At 54.0% G+C, this 13,958-nt stretch overlaps 3 protein-coding genes across 4 annotated transcripts; 2 read left to right on the top strand and 1 right to left on the bottom strand.

Annotated features, from left to right (window-relative positions):
- Window positions 1-134: 134 nt before the first annotated feature.
- On the bottom strand, window positions 135-3,431 carry IUM83_03525 (the record flags this gene model as incomplete). 2 transcript variants are annotated; one of them, XM_067927531.1, is made up of 2 exons in its annotated part: window positions 2,093-2,106; window positions 2,162-3,431. In XM_067927531.1, 2 exons carry the CDS (start codon window positions 3,429-3,431, stop codon window positions 2,093-2,095), a joined length of 1,284 nt encoding a protein of 427 aa, XP_067795501.1. The 2 variants fall into 2 exon arrangements, with proteins under 2 accessions (XP_067795502.1, XP_067795501.1); XM_067927532.1 differs by having other exon boundaries at window positions 135-3,431.
- Window positions 3,432-4,737: 1,306 nt separating this feature from the next.
- Window positions 4,738-7,443, top strand: IUM83_03524 (uncharacterized protein; the record flags this gene model as incomplete). The annotated part of the gene is made up of 1 exon (XM_067927530.1): window positions 4,738-7,443. The coding sequence occupies one exon, from the start codon at window positions 4,738-4,740 to the stop codon at window positions 7,441-7,443; it is 2,706 nt and encodes a 901-aa protein (XP_067795394.1).
- Window positions 7,444-9,700: 2,257 nt separating this feature from the next.
- On the top strand, window positions 9,701-13,513 carry IUM83_03523 (putative transmembrane protein; the record flags this gene model as incomplete). The annotated part of the gene is made up of 1 exon (XM_067927529.1): window positions 9,701-13,513. The coding sequence occupies one exon, from the start codon at window positions 9,701-9,703 to the stop codon at window positions 13,511-13,513; it is 3,813 nt and encodes a 1,270-aa protein (XP_067795239.1).
- Between the last annotated feature and the right edge of the window lie 445 nt (window positions 13,514-13,958).

Genomic DNA, 13,958 nt, shown 5'->3' with positions numbered 1-13,958 from the left:
TGGCTCGATCTGTTAAACGGTTAGGGGTTCGTGGTGATGCGCAATCAGTTGGATTAGGTATTGGGTGAGTGACCAGGCACAATTGCGGAGACCATCGAGCGTCCTCCTTGCTATAGATAGTGTAGCCATCCTACTCATGCAGCTTTCGGGTCGTAGTCCAATGCCCAGGCGGCGAACGCGGACGCCGATGTGGACACGCGCCGGAACAGCGTCTTGGGCCGCTCCTGGACGGTGTAGACCCGGTTGCCTGCCGCTGCTTGAGACGACGAGTGCGACTGACCGCGCTCCAAGTCGCTCGGGTAGTTGCTGCTTTCGTCGTCGTAATAGTCGTCCTCCACGCGGGCGTTGGCCACTGCGTCCAGGTTGTCCTTGTTCTTGCTGTGCGAGTCCGGCACGAGCACCACTAGATCGTCTTCGCGGGGCGTGGTGGCCTTGTGGCGCGTCGACAACAGCGGCACTTGTCTCGTGTCTTGTCGTGCTAGGCGGCCGGTTGCGTGTGCCGGCCTGGAAGGGGACAATGTTGAAGGTGCTGGGGCCGAGTGCTCCGAAGACGGCGCCACGCTCTCGATGTTGTAGTCTTTCAAGACGCGGAACGCTCGTTTGCGTTGTAGCTTCTCTTCTTCGCGGCGTTCAAGACGCTGCGCGGGCGTGTCGAACACCCACATGGTCTCGCCGTCACTGCTGCTCGAGTCGCTGCTGCTTTGGCGGGTTGTGAGAGTGGTCCGTTTATCCTCATCACCTTTATCTTCGTCGTCTTCGTGGTCGTGTCTGGAGTGCTCGTGCTTCTCATGCCGACGCCGCTTTGTAACCGAGCGCGCAAGCGCGTGGAAGACGTCCGAGATGTTGGAGTCGTAGTGCTTCTCGAACTCGTCCAGCTCAATCTTGCTGTTCAGGGCCAGGATCTTCTTCTCGCGAAGGTTGCACAAGTGCTGGTCGCCGTCCAACTCGTCGTCGGCTCGGGCATCATCGGTGCTGTCGGCATCCGAGAGCTTACGCTCTTTGCTGACGTCGCCATTATCTTGTCCGGTGTCGGGGTGAACTGCGGGCATGTTGCCTTGGAACGACAAAAAGCTAGTAAAGCTGCGTCGAATGCGATCATGACGCATCGCGTCTTGTCGCTTCTTTTCCCGGTATGCACGAAGCTTCTCGACCTTCTCCATGTGCATCTCCGCTCGCTCCACAATGACAGCCCAACGCTCTCGTAGTTGTTCCGCCGTGTAGAGCTCAAACTGCGGTTCATAACTATTCTGCTTCGCAAGAAGGCCATCGAGGAGGTGAATGAGTTCCCACTTCGGCCCAACGTGTTGCACCGCAAGCACTAGTACTTCGTCATTGAAGCAGTCGCAGTGCTTGATGCGCTCCGTGCAGTATGGACACAGGTCCTTCCAGCCCCACGTCTTGATGATCAAGTACCATACAAAGTCCTGAACCAAACCCATGAGGGACATGCGCGCAATAGCAGCTAGTACACCGTAGTAAATAAACTGCTTGAGGAACAAACAACTACGGAATGCCCATATGTAGAAGATCGGCCCCTGCGCCAATGTGAGCAGCACAACCACCAGCACCTGCAAAATGAAGGCTAACCGGAACGAAAATCCCTTGAGATCACCACCAGCGGCCTTCGCACGGAAGTACTTGCGTCGTTGACGGAAGATCAGCTTGAATAGCTCCTTGAATATGGCCTTGCCGGCAGAAGGCAGTATAGACACCAAGATAGCGTATAGCACCACGGACGTGAAGATCGTGATGTCTGCACCCCATGAATCGCGCAGCATCACAATAATAAACAGCACGTAAAACGTAATGTAGAGCGAGCACACAACGATCAGTGCCCGCTCGCCACGTGAGAGTCTTTCGTTGCGATACGGGCAAAAGACCCACGTGAAATAATTCTCGTGACGCCACCATGTGTAGAACGGCTCAAAGGGCCGGCGAAACTTCTTCCAACAGCACGGACCACACAGCCGGGTCTTCGGCACCTTGCGATCCCATGGCATCGGCTGCCAGTAGTCAACTTCATTCTCGGGCACGTTCAGTTCACGGGCGTAGATGCGCTCAATGTTCTTCTGGAAGCTCTCGCAGTGAGTGATCATCTGGAAAACTCTCAAACCAAACAACGTGATGATCAGGTATGGCAGGAAGAGCAGTAGATAAGCACCACCGACAATTCCAGATGAACTGCACGCCACTGGCATCGGATTCACCGAGATGTACGTGACGTTGAAATGCTCCCACCCGGACTTCTTGCTCATTTTCGTGGCCTTGTCCAAATCGTAGATCTTCTCGTCAGAGCTCACACTTGATGGCAATTGCCCTGTTTGGCAATAGTCTGCTGTGGGGTCTCGTTCGAGGTAGCAGGGCTGGACAACAAAATACATGGTCTCCTTGATCGTGTTGTCGATGTATGTGCGCGGCAAGTACGCGTAAGTCGTCCGCAACGTGGAGCCTTCTTTGACGTACTCAAATGGTTCACCGTCCACATAGTGCTCGTACTCATTCTCGTTGAGCAACAGCGCGTTAAAATATGACGAGTTGGGGTTAACACTAGAGCTCAATGTGGCGGGATTCGGCGTCTCAACGGTGTACGTGAGGTGGAAGTCGACCTCTTCGAGAAAATGAAGATACGTGTAGTCTTGTGTAACCTGCACGTTTTGAACCGTGAAGGCGTCCAAATGCAACACCTCGTTCAGATGCAGCGAGGAGAGCGAGAATCCCAACCAGACGACAATGCCCACGCCAATACCCAGCCACGCCCAGAACTGCACGCAGCCTCGGCGCTTGCTGTACCTGGTTCCTATAAAATCTGTCCAGAAGTGCTTGTGCTCCTGTAGAACCGGTCGATCGGAGATATACGCCGCCGCCACTTTGCTGCCCTCACCTTCTTCATCGCCCGTTGCGCCCCCCGTCAACTGAATGTTCGGTTCGTGTCCGATCGACTTGCAATAGGCCAGATACGCTTCCAGCAGCTCCGTGTCCAGCTTGCCCGTCTCCTCGTCGTCGCTGACGTCAACAGCGACCTCCTTCTCCTCGTCCAGGTCGCCGCCATCCTCGTCCTTATCCAGCGCCTCGCTGACTCGACTGTTGCGCCGCACTGAGCTCTGTCGGAACGCGTCGAAGTCCACGGGCTCGTTCTTGTCGGCCAGGCGCGTCAGATCCTCGAACAGTGGGCAGTTCTCCTTCGTCAGCGACTGCCGCTGCTCCCTCGAGGGCTCCGCGTCCGGCAGCACCGACTCGGAGGCCGCTCGGCGCCGGAACTCGACGCTGGAGAGCGTCTCGAGCTCTGCGCTCGTGTCTCGGCGTCTTCGGCGGCGGCGCTCGCTGCGTGGGGGTGCGTCCAGGCTGCGCTGGCTCACGGGCAGCTCGTCGAACTCGTCGGCCCCGAGGAACTGCGCACCTCGCCGCCGCGCGGACGATGGGGGCGACGCCATCGGGTCAATTGGCGAATGCGCGGTGCTGCATCGATGGGGCGCTGGCCGCTGACTCCCTCGGCGGATGTTGTAATCGAGGAGGGGTAATCAAGGTCTGGACAGCCAATCAGGGGTCGAGGAGTTCGTTCTGGCCAATGGGAAGAGCGCAATGGCTTGATTATGCGGCTGACGTGATTGGTACAGTTCAAGTGTACCTTCGACCGGTCAAGCAAGCTCCAGAGCTTTTAATCAGCGCAGCGCTACTTAATACAGAGCTACAGTGTGTTGGGATAGGCTCGGGTATTTGGAAGATGGATACATGGTGGTGTGGTTGAGGAGGGTAGTGATGGTGTCCACCACGGATGTTTGCGGACGTGCGCAGCTGTATAACGGGACGGTGTTGTGACACTTGCCTTTGGCGTGAACAGTGTTTTCCGGTATGCAGCCGCCATGCAATATCCACTGGCCAACCCAGGCAGGAAAACGTGTTGTACATGGTGCACTTGCAGTTTCTTCGCAACGAGTGGGTTAGAGTAAAGGGTATTCAGTGTTTCTACAATACGTACGTACACGTTGAAGTGTACAACGTTGCAGACCAGGCGTCATGAATGCACATGTAGTACATGATGCACACACGCGATTTCACTAATCTCACATGCACCGTGCCAGGCCGATGTGTGTGGCACGACCAGCGGAAGGATGACGGTGCGGTGCTGTGCCCCCGTCAGTAGCCCCCGTTCATACATCCTGCAGCTCAAGACTTGTTTGAACCAAGCTCGTGATCACAGACATGCAAGTTAGACAGAAACAGTCGCTGAGTTGGATCTTATCATATCTGGGATCGTATGTGAGATACCGCAAGGTAAGTTCGTGGAGCTAGTGCAGATATCTAGCGGACATGGCGAGTTCGTGCTTCATTTTCAGTGCCAGACAACGCTATGCAATGTTGTGATCTTCCTCGTCACAGACAAGCGCAAACTAGGTACAACTTCTGGACACGATATGACGGTCCAAGGCCTTGAGACGTGATGCCTCACGAGCCATCATTGGTTATTCGGATCATGCTGCACGGGCTCAACGAGAGGCTTCATTCTCTAATCGTATCCGTTCCGGAACGGTGTTGGTGGGAATCGTTCATGGTATCCAGTACGCACCAAAACGACAAGTTTGAGGAGCTCCCTTTAAGCTTTGAAAATGGTACGGCCAGCGACAGAGGCAACCGAGGACGACGGAGGCGTGGGCTAACGAGTGTAGATCAAGAGGGCGCGACACAAGGGGGTGTTCGACGAAAAGCAGTGTCGGAATCGACGCCTCTCTCCGTCGGGAACTGCGAGCTGCTCCAGGACCTGGCACATTTAGCGGACCTGTGCAGCTGGACGCATTTCGACGGAGCTCGGTTGGAAAGAACAGCATTGCCAGGAGCAGCAACACCGTTGAAGAAACACATCCAACCTATCAGCTGAGGCCATCGGGGAGTGGGGAAGAGCAGCAAGCCACAGAGTCCGAGTCACGTAAGCACGGGAACCGTGAAGATGCAGACGACAACGAGTTGGATGCTGAGCTGCTGGAGGCGTACATCGCTTACTGCAAGTCGGTCGGCCACGAGCCTAAAATTCAGGTCGAGCCAAGCGCTCTAGCGCTCGACGAGCGAGCGACTTACGTCCAGGAGAGACCAATGGTGTCGGAGCACCAGCACTTTTGGACGCGGTTTATAGGGACCAGGTACAGCAAGCGGCGCGGATGCACGCAGTTCTGGGCGTGGTTGCTTATTGGAGTGGGTGTACTGCTTTGGTTGGGACTTTCGCTATCGTCATTGCAGTTAAATGAAGTGCTGCATCTGGATGCCTTCACAGTACAGCACGTTCAGGTCACAGAGGACTACACGTATCTTCACTTTCTGGAGGAGGTTGACTTCCACCTTACCTATACTATTCAGACGCCTGATCCAAGCTCCAACGCGACTGCTAACTCCTCCTACTTCAACGCGTTGCTCTTCAACGAGTACGAGTACGCGCACTATGTCGACGGTGAACCATTCGAGTATATTGAGGCAGGGTCCAAATTGCGAACAACCTACGCTTATTTACCCCGAACGTACATTGACAACACCATCAAGGAGACCATGTACTTCGTCGTCCAACCTTGCTACCTGGAACGAAATCCAACAGCAGACTATTGCAACACTACACAGTTACCTACCAGCGTTTACTCCAGCGAGAAGATCTACAATCTTGACCAAAAGAAGAAAATGAAGAAAAAGGCCGTGTGGGAGCACTTCAACGTCACGTACATGTCTGTGAATCTGATGCCGGTAGCTTGCAGCTCGTCTGGCTGGCTCGGAGGAGCTTATCTACTGCTATTTCTACCGTACTTGATCATTACGCTGTTTGGACTGCGAGTATTTCAAATGATATCTCACTGTGAGAGCTACCGCAAGAACATCGAGCGCATCTACACGCGAGAGCTGAACGTGCCTGAAGATGAAGTTGACTACTGGCAGCCGATGCCATGGGATCGTAAGGTGCCGAAGACCCGGCTTTGTGGTCCGTGCTGCTGGAAGAAGTTTCGCAGGCCTTTTGAACCATTTTACACGTGGTGGCGTCACGAGCATTATTTCACGTGGGTCTTTTGCCCGTACCGGAATGAAAGGCTGTCGCGGGGTGAGCGAGCGCTCATTGTGGTTTGTTCGCTTTACGTGACCTTCTACGTGCTGTTCATTATCGTTATGATTCGCGACTCGTACGGGATCAATATCACGATCTTCACGTCTGTCGTGCTGTACGCTATTTTGACGTCGATTCTGCCTTCAGCTGGCAAGGCCATATTCAAGGAGCTTTTCAAGTTGATTTTTCGTCAACGGCGCAAATACTTCCGAGTGCAAGCTGCTGGTGGAGATTTGAAGGGGGGTTCTTTTCGCTTTTCGTTTTTACTCCAGGTGTTAGTGGTGGTTCTACTTACGTTGGCCCAAGCGCCAATTTTCTACATCTGGGCTCGCAGAAGTTGTCTATTTCTCAAGAAATTTATCTACTACGGAGTGCTCTCAGCAATTTTGCGAATGTCACTAATGGGAGTTGCGCAGGACTTTGCATGGTATCTCATCATTCAAACCTGGGGTTGGAAGGATTTGTGCCCACACTGCACGGAACGTATCAAGCACTGCGACTGCTTCAATGACGAGCTCCTTGTTGTTGCTGTAGAGCGTATGGGTCCGAAGTGGGAACTTATCCGTGTGCTCGATGGTCTCATGGCGAAACAAAATAATTTTGAGGCTCAATTTGAACCGTACAGCTCGGAGCAACTACTCGAACGCTGGGATGTCATCGTGGAGCGAGCAGAAAAGCACATGGAGAAAGTTGAAAAGCTTCGTGCGTATCAGGAGAAGAAGCGTCTTGAAGCGCTGCAGCTTGAGCAATCTGGTCGCGGCTTCGTTGCTTTGCTGTCACACCGTCGTACTTCCAAGCGAGACGCAAATGACACTGAAGTTGATCAAAGCCAACCACCATCCTCCACCATAGACAACACGGATAGCAGTTCAGGTGATGCACGAAATTTCTCATCAGAGTCTAGCATTCACTTATGCAGTCTTCGCGAGAAGAGAATTCTGGCGCTGAACAGCAAGATTAAGATGGACGATTTTGAGAAACACTACGACTCCAACATCTCGGATATCTTCCATGTGCTCACCCGATCAGTGATGAAGCTACGTCGTCATGAGAAACACGCCCATCGAAGAGATCAAAGCGAGGTAGATGATGATCAACCTTCAGAACGGGAAGATGGATATGACGGCGATCAAAGCTTGAGATCTTCTTCGAGCGCGAACCGGCAGACCTCCAGTGACAGCAGCGATAGTGAGGCTATGTGGGTGTTCGATTCACCAGAGCAACGTCTACGACGTCGCGAAGAAGATAATCTTCAGCGAAGACGAGTGTTCCGTGTTCTGAACGACTACAACATCGAAAGCATAGATTCACCTGTTGTTTCAACCTCCAAAGGCGAGTTCAGGCACTTCGCCACCAAGAACAGTTCCTGATAGCCGAGCATTGCACCAGGATCCAAAGGGGGTGCCGTTGCTGCCAGAGCACAACAGGTATGGCGCCCAAATGGAGGAATTGGTTATCCATATGCCCGACATGGGCAACGAAAATGACAACCTCGACGACCTGGCATCTTCTCGCGTGGACAGCTGGTACAGTGATGATAGCGAGAGCGAACTCCCTTGCGACTTCAAGAGTGGCAACGACCATCAGCACTCGGAGCAAGCTGTACCCAGTACACACCGTGCTTACTTGGTACGGGAGAAACCGAAGACTCTCTTGCGACGGGCATCCGCTTCGGCGTCCGCTTTCGCTGCGTGGGTGCTGGACTAAGATCCGAAAGCAAGTTGCAATGAGCATGTGAGCGGATTAATGTAATGAAATGGACAGTTATCAAATCGATGGTTCCGGCGATCGCAAGTCGTCCGCGAAGGATCCCAGGGTGGTCTGCCCTACATGTATTAGCTTTGTGGACACGTGCGCTACGGCGCCGTGATTGCTTGAACGCGCCAACGCGCGTCGAAAGTGTATACTGTATCGCCTCGAGAATGTCCACATCTGTAGTTTTTTATTAGAGACGTCCACATTGGGAAATGGCGGGGATCTGCATTACGGCAAGACCATGAAAAGTTGAGCTCCCTTTCATGATAAACAGCATGACAATTTCGCACTGCGAAGTTCGCAGTGCCATCCACCACAGACTGCAGCGCGTACCAGAGCGAGAGAGCGCTCAAGAACAGCTCGAAGACCAGTACTGCGGGGCACGTCGCTGTACGTAGCGAGCATCCGATGTATCCTTGATCTCAGGCGCCAGTGAATCCGCGCCCACCGAACAGATCATGTATCCGCCCGCCGCCCAGCTGTCGGCCTCCTCTGCCGGTCAACGACTGCTGTTGCAATTCCTGGCAAAAGCAAAAAAGCTACAGTACTGTAGCGCGAAGCTGCAGACAAGTGCATTTTTGTCGATTGCTGAAATTCTGCAATTCTGACAGCCATCTCGTAATCAGCCGTCACGGGTGATCTCGGCGTGCTCGCATGATTTGGTCCGCGCCCTTGTCGAGCGAGGCTTCGAGAGCAACGCAACCTGCGCCAGTAGACTACATATTCACGAACTGCAGGCTGCAGTGCAGGGCCTGCAGGCTGAAACACTTTTGGATCAAAACGTGCATTCACTGGCTGTCGCAGGGGACGCGCGCGTGTCCGACCTACACTTTCTCCTGGGACGTGAACACAAAATCGTTTCGCAATCTGTCCCACAATCGATCCTGGGATGCAGTCGTAAGCTGCAGGCTGCCTAATGTACATGTACCTAGCTGTAGCTTTTGCAAGGCTTTGCATTAGAAGCAGGCAAACCTCCAGCACAGCAAATCTCTGACCGAGGTAAACCGGTGGCCGTCCCGTGATCGGCAGGCACACAAAAGTCTCATCTGGGCCGTCCCAGAAAGAAAAACCGGGCCCAAAAAGAAAGGGATGGCGTAATCTCTGCCGCATACAAACTCCCAGTGAAAAAGGTCGTAATCGGCTGATGGTTCCGAACAGATTTTGATTGGCTGACGACGCAGGCCGTACTGTAAAATTTCGATGCACGCGGCTTGGCTCTGCACGTATAAGATTTGGAATGGCTAAAATTTAGGACGGCAGAGGGAGCTAACAGTGCATAGCAAATTCCGAGAGCCTCAAGTAGGCTCGCCCAACTTGTCGTTGGCATTGGCAATCTGAAGCCAATGACATCGCCATCGCAGCGCTTTCAAGCACCTTGCTTGCACCTTGCTGGGCGATAGCCCTCGAGAACGGTCTATGACGTGTCATGTATCCGACTGTGACGCTAACTTCTCTTTGATTAGAAGTCGGCAACAAGGCACAAAGCTTTTATTCATACAATCCGAAAATAAACTACTAAAGAGCGGACATCAGCCGTTTTCGTGTTTGCCGACTTCTAATTTGGCGACGCTAACATTCTAAAATGCTGTCGTCATAGCATATTGTTCCATGGACACACAAAAGCCCGCGATATAAGCACATACGCCTTACCACGATATTGCCAGTCAAGCACCGCCCAACGACCGAAGGGTCGATCACATGGTGACTCCTTGTTCGCTACGTAATGAGGCATAGGCGACAAAGTGCCTCATTTTGGACATGTGGAGCCACTCTCGCGGACCCCTAACCGAAATGTTGCCTCGATTACGCGCGTCACTTCCCAATTGTAGCCGGGACGCTCGCAACTCGACACGTTCCAGGCCACAGATTGCAATGTCGTCGCGGCCTCCGCCGTCCCCGGACGCGATCGCCGCAGCGAATGCAGCGGCGGCAGCATTGGCGCGGCCCGCACCCGAAAGTTCCGAGTCGAACGCGGCGCCCAGCACCTTCCGGCGCGCTCTGGAAGCCTCGCAAAGCTCTGAATTGGACCTGTGCAGCGCGCGCAGCAACCCGAGCGTCAGCAGCTACAACAGCAGCACGCGCGAGATGCACCGGCGTGCCGTGGCCAGCGCCTTCTTCGGGCCGGTCTCGGGCGCCACCGAGGCCATCGAGGAGACGGACGAGGACTCGGAGCCGCCGGCCAGTCAGCGCAGCGTCAGCAGCGACAGAGGCGGCCGGCGGAGACGCCGCAGAGGCGCCAGCTCGGGCGGAGAGGGGCTGTTCAGACGGGTCTTTAGACACCGAACGGCGTCCGAGTCGGCGCTCACGTCGACGACCGACGCTGAGGAGGAGGAAGAGAAGGAGGTGGCACAGAAGAGGACGCTGAGGCAGCAATTGTCGCTGCCGCTGGACTCGCCTGATAGAGAGAACGAGACGCCCGAGCAGCGCGCGAGACGCAGAGAGAACCGGTCGCTCTTCGAGGAGCTCGTGCATCTGGCCAACACGCACCAACCGGTGCAGTTCGAGGCCTTCAAGCTCAGGAAGAACAGTAGGACGAGGAACAGTAGAGACAAGTCGCTCAGTGTGCAATTGAGGCGCTCGGGCTCGGCGGAGACCCACGACGTGGCGGACTTTAGCTCGTCTGATGACGAGGAGGGGGACAGCAGTGGCCACGAGACGGATGTGGACGACGAGGTCATCAACACGGAGCTGCTGGAGGCTTACATCGCCTACTCCAAGTCCATAGGTCATGAGCCGAAAATCCAGCTGAACCCGGCGATGATCCCTCTTGGAGCAGACCGGAAGCCTCGAGACAGTCACGTCGATAATGATGACGATGACGATGATGGAGAAAACTTTACAAAACGCGCGTCGTATATTCAGGAACGACCGGTGCTCGAGGAGCACCAGCACTTCTGGACGGGGTTTCTAGGAACCAGGTACAGCAAGCGCCGTGGTTGTGTGCAGTTCTGGACGTGGCTGCTGATTGGAGTCGGCGTTCTGCTGTGGTTGGGCATCTCGCTGTCTTCGCTGCAGCTGAATGAGGTGCTGCACTTGGACGCATTCACGGTGCAAAACGTGCAAATTACAGAGGACTTTACGTACCTGCACTTCTTGGAGGAGGTGGATTTCCATCTTACCTACACCATCGAGACACCGCCCGGTGAGAGCGTCAATGAGTCCCTTTTCAACGCACTGCTGCTCAATGAGTACGAGTATGCGCACTATGTCGACGGCGAGCCGTTCAAGTACATTGCGGAGGGATCCACTTTTCGTACCACGTACGCGTATTTACCGCATACATACATCGACAACACCATCAAGGAGACGATGTACTTCGTTATGCAGCCGTGCTACCTAGAAAGGAACCCGACTGCAGATTATTGCAATACATCGCAGCTGCCTACCAGTGTCTATTCCAGCGAGAAGGTCTACAACCTCGATCAAAAGAAGAAGATGAAGAAGAAGGCCGTGTGGGAGCACTTCAACGTGACATACTTATCCGTGAACCCGATGCCGGTGGCCTGCAGTTCGTCGGGATGGCTCGGTGGTAGTTACTTGCTGCTTTTCTTGCCATACCTGATCATTACACTCTTCGGACTACGAATCTTCCAAATGGTTAGGCATTGTGAAAGTTGGCAGAAGAACATTGAGCGCATCTACTCACGCGAGCTAAATGTGCCCGAGAATGAAGTTGACTACTGGCAACCGATGCCTTGGGATCGCAAGGTGCCGAAGACCAAGTTGTGCGGGCCTTGCTGCTGGAAGAAGTTCCGTCGGCCTTTCGAGCCGTTCTACACATGGTGGCGTCACGAGAACTATTTCACGTGGGTGTTTTGCCCGTACCGCAACGAAAGACTCTCACGTGGCGAGCGGGCACTGATCGTTGTGTGCTCGCTCTACATTACGTTTTACGTGCTGTTTATTATTGTGATGCTAAGAGATTCGTGGGGTGCAGACATCACGATCTTCACGTCCGTGGTGCTGTACGCCATCCTGATTTCGATTCTTCCTTCCGCCGGTAAAGCCGCATTCAAGGAGCTGTTCAAGCTTATCTTCCGCCAACGACGCAAGTATTTTCGTGCCAAGGCAGCGGGTGGTGATCTCAAGGGATTTTCTTTCCGGTTGGCGTTCCTACTGCAGTTTCTTGTGGTAGTGCTGCTCACGTTGGCGCAGGGACCGATCTTCTACATCTGGGCTTTCCGCAGTTGTTTGTTCCTGAAGAAGTTCATGTGGTTTGGCGTGCTGGCTGCGATTATGCGGATGTCGCTCATGGGTTTGGTTCAGGACTTTGCTTGGTACCTGATCATCAAGACATGGGGATGGAAGGACCTGTGCCCCTACTGCACAGAGCGCATCGCGCACTGTGATTGTTTCAACGACGAGCTACTGGTGCTTGCTGTTGAACGTGTGGGCCCTAAGTGGGAACTCATTCGAGTGCTGGATGACCTCATGGCTAAGCAACACCACTACGACCCGCAATTTGAACTCTACACGTCTGAGCAGCTCCGTGAGCGCTGGGAAGTCCTGGTCGAGCGTGCCGAGAAGCACATGGAGAAAATCGAAAAGCTTCGGGCATACCAGGAAAAGAAGCGCCTTGATGCGTTGCGCCACGAGCGTGTTCGTCGCAGCTTGACGAGTTTCTTGTCGTTCAGAGGCACAACCCATTCAGACCAGCCAGGCTCTGGGAAACAGGTCGACGGTGATGAGGACGAAAGAACGGGGCGCAAGTCATCTGAGGTGGGCAGCACAAGCAGCAGCACCGAGGAAACTCGCAATCAGGAGTCGGAGGTGGATATCCACGTGTGCAGTCTTCGTGAGAAGAAGATCCTGGAGCTGAACAACAAGATCAAACTAGACACGTTCGAGAAGCACTACGACTCGAACATTTCAGAGGTCTTCCATTCACTTACTAACTCTGTCCAGAAGCTCCGTCGCCATGGTAAGCACAAGCACAAGCACAAGTCAAAATCCAAGTCGAAGGGTGCTAGTCTCGAACAAATTCCCGAGGAAGGTGCTCATAGCGACAGTGAAGACGACACTTCCAGGTCCAGAACGCAGTTGGGCAGCTTGGGTTCTCGCAGCAGCGACGGTGAGACGATGTGGGTGTTTGACACTCCGGCGCAGCGTCTCGAACGCCGTGAAGAGGAGAAATTGCAGCGCAAGCGAGCGTTCCGCGTCTTGAACGACTACAGGATCGAGACTGTGGCGAACCCCGAACCAAGTACGCCCGCCGAGCCGATGTTGTCTCCAATTCTCTCGCACCAGGGCTCGATGTCGGCAATCTCCACTGGAGCACCGTTGTCAACAAGCAGAGTAAGCCAACAAGACTCGAAGAAGAGGTCATTGCTCTCAACGCGCAACAGCCCGGCCACGCCACGAAGCGAAGACCTGGTGATCCTCATGCCTGACGAGCCCAACACACACGCTAAGGGCAAGTCCAAGGATAAAGTCGACCTCGACGAGATGGCATCCGGGTGTGTTGCAGACGACTACGACGATGATGATGACGACGACGAATACCCAAGTGACCTGGAGCGAGGAACTCGCGCACCCCTTTCCGGTGCTCCAGACCAACCACCACCAAGCGCAACACGCGTGTACTCCGTCACCGAGCGGCCGCAGACTCTCTTCCGACGGGTGTCAGCCTCCGCCTCGGCATTTGCCGCGTGGGCGCTCAACTACGACCCAAACGTCAAGTACTAAGGTCGTGTCGCCACTAATTTATAGCAGACCGAGCTCCTCTCTCTCGCTCTGCCACACCTACCGTGTAATAGACAAACCATTTATCAATTACCTACAGAAAACTCAATGCATACAACCACAATGCCTGCATCGAAACACTGGCGGCGGTAACTGCGCCTTCATCTCGACTGAGTTACTGAAGTTGCTTATCGCAGTTGAAGACAGCAAATGTCGGTCGTAGGAATTGCAAGCTCTTTCTCCGATGCACCAAAGTAGCTCTATCCATCTAGCTCGATCTACGACGCTTATCGTGACCAAACAGTACCAAACGCAGTATCAATAGCGGTGTGTGCCACTATCCTCAAACCACACTTTTATCAACCGCTCCAAACGAAAGTAAAGCAACAAGACCAATTGACACGTTTTTTCCTCTTCATCCAACCCACGGATGCGCTCTTCTTCCATT

This window comes from Phytophthora cinnamomi (assembly GCF_018691715.1).
Source record: "Phytophthora cinnamomi strain GKB4 chromosome Unknown Contig21, whole genome shotgun sequence".
Classification (NCBI taxonomy): domain Eukaryota; phylum Oomycota; class Peronosporomycetes; order Peronosporales; family Peronosporaceae; genus Phytophthora; species Phytophthora cinnamomi.
Note: the sequence above shows the minus strand (reverse complement) of the source record. Positions and strands in the feature narration are given on the sequence as shown.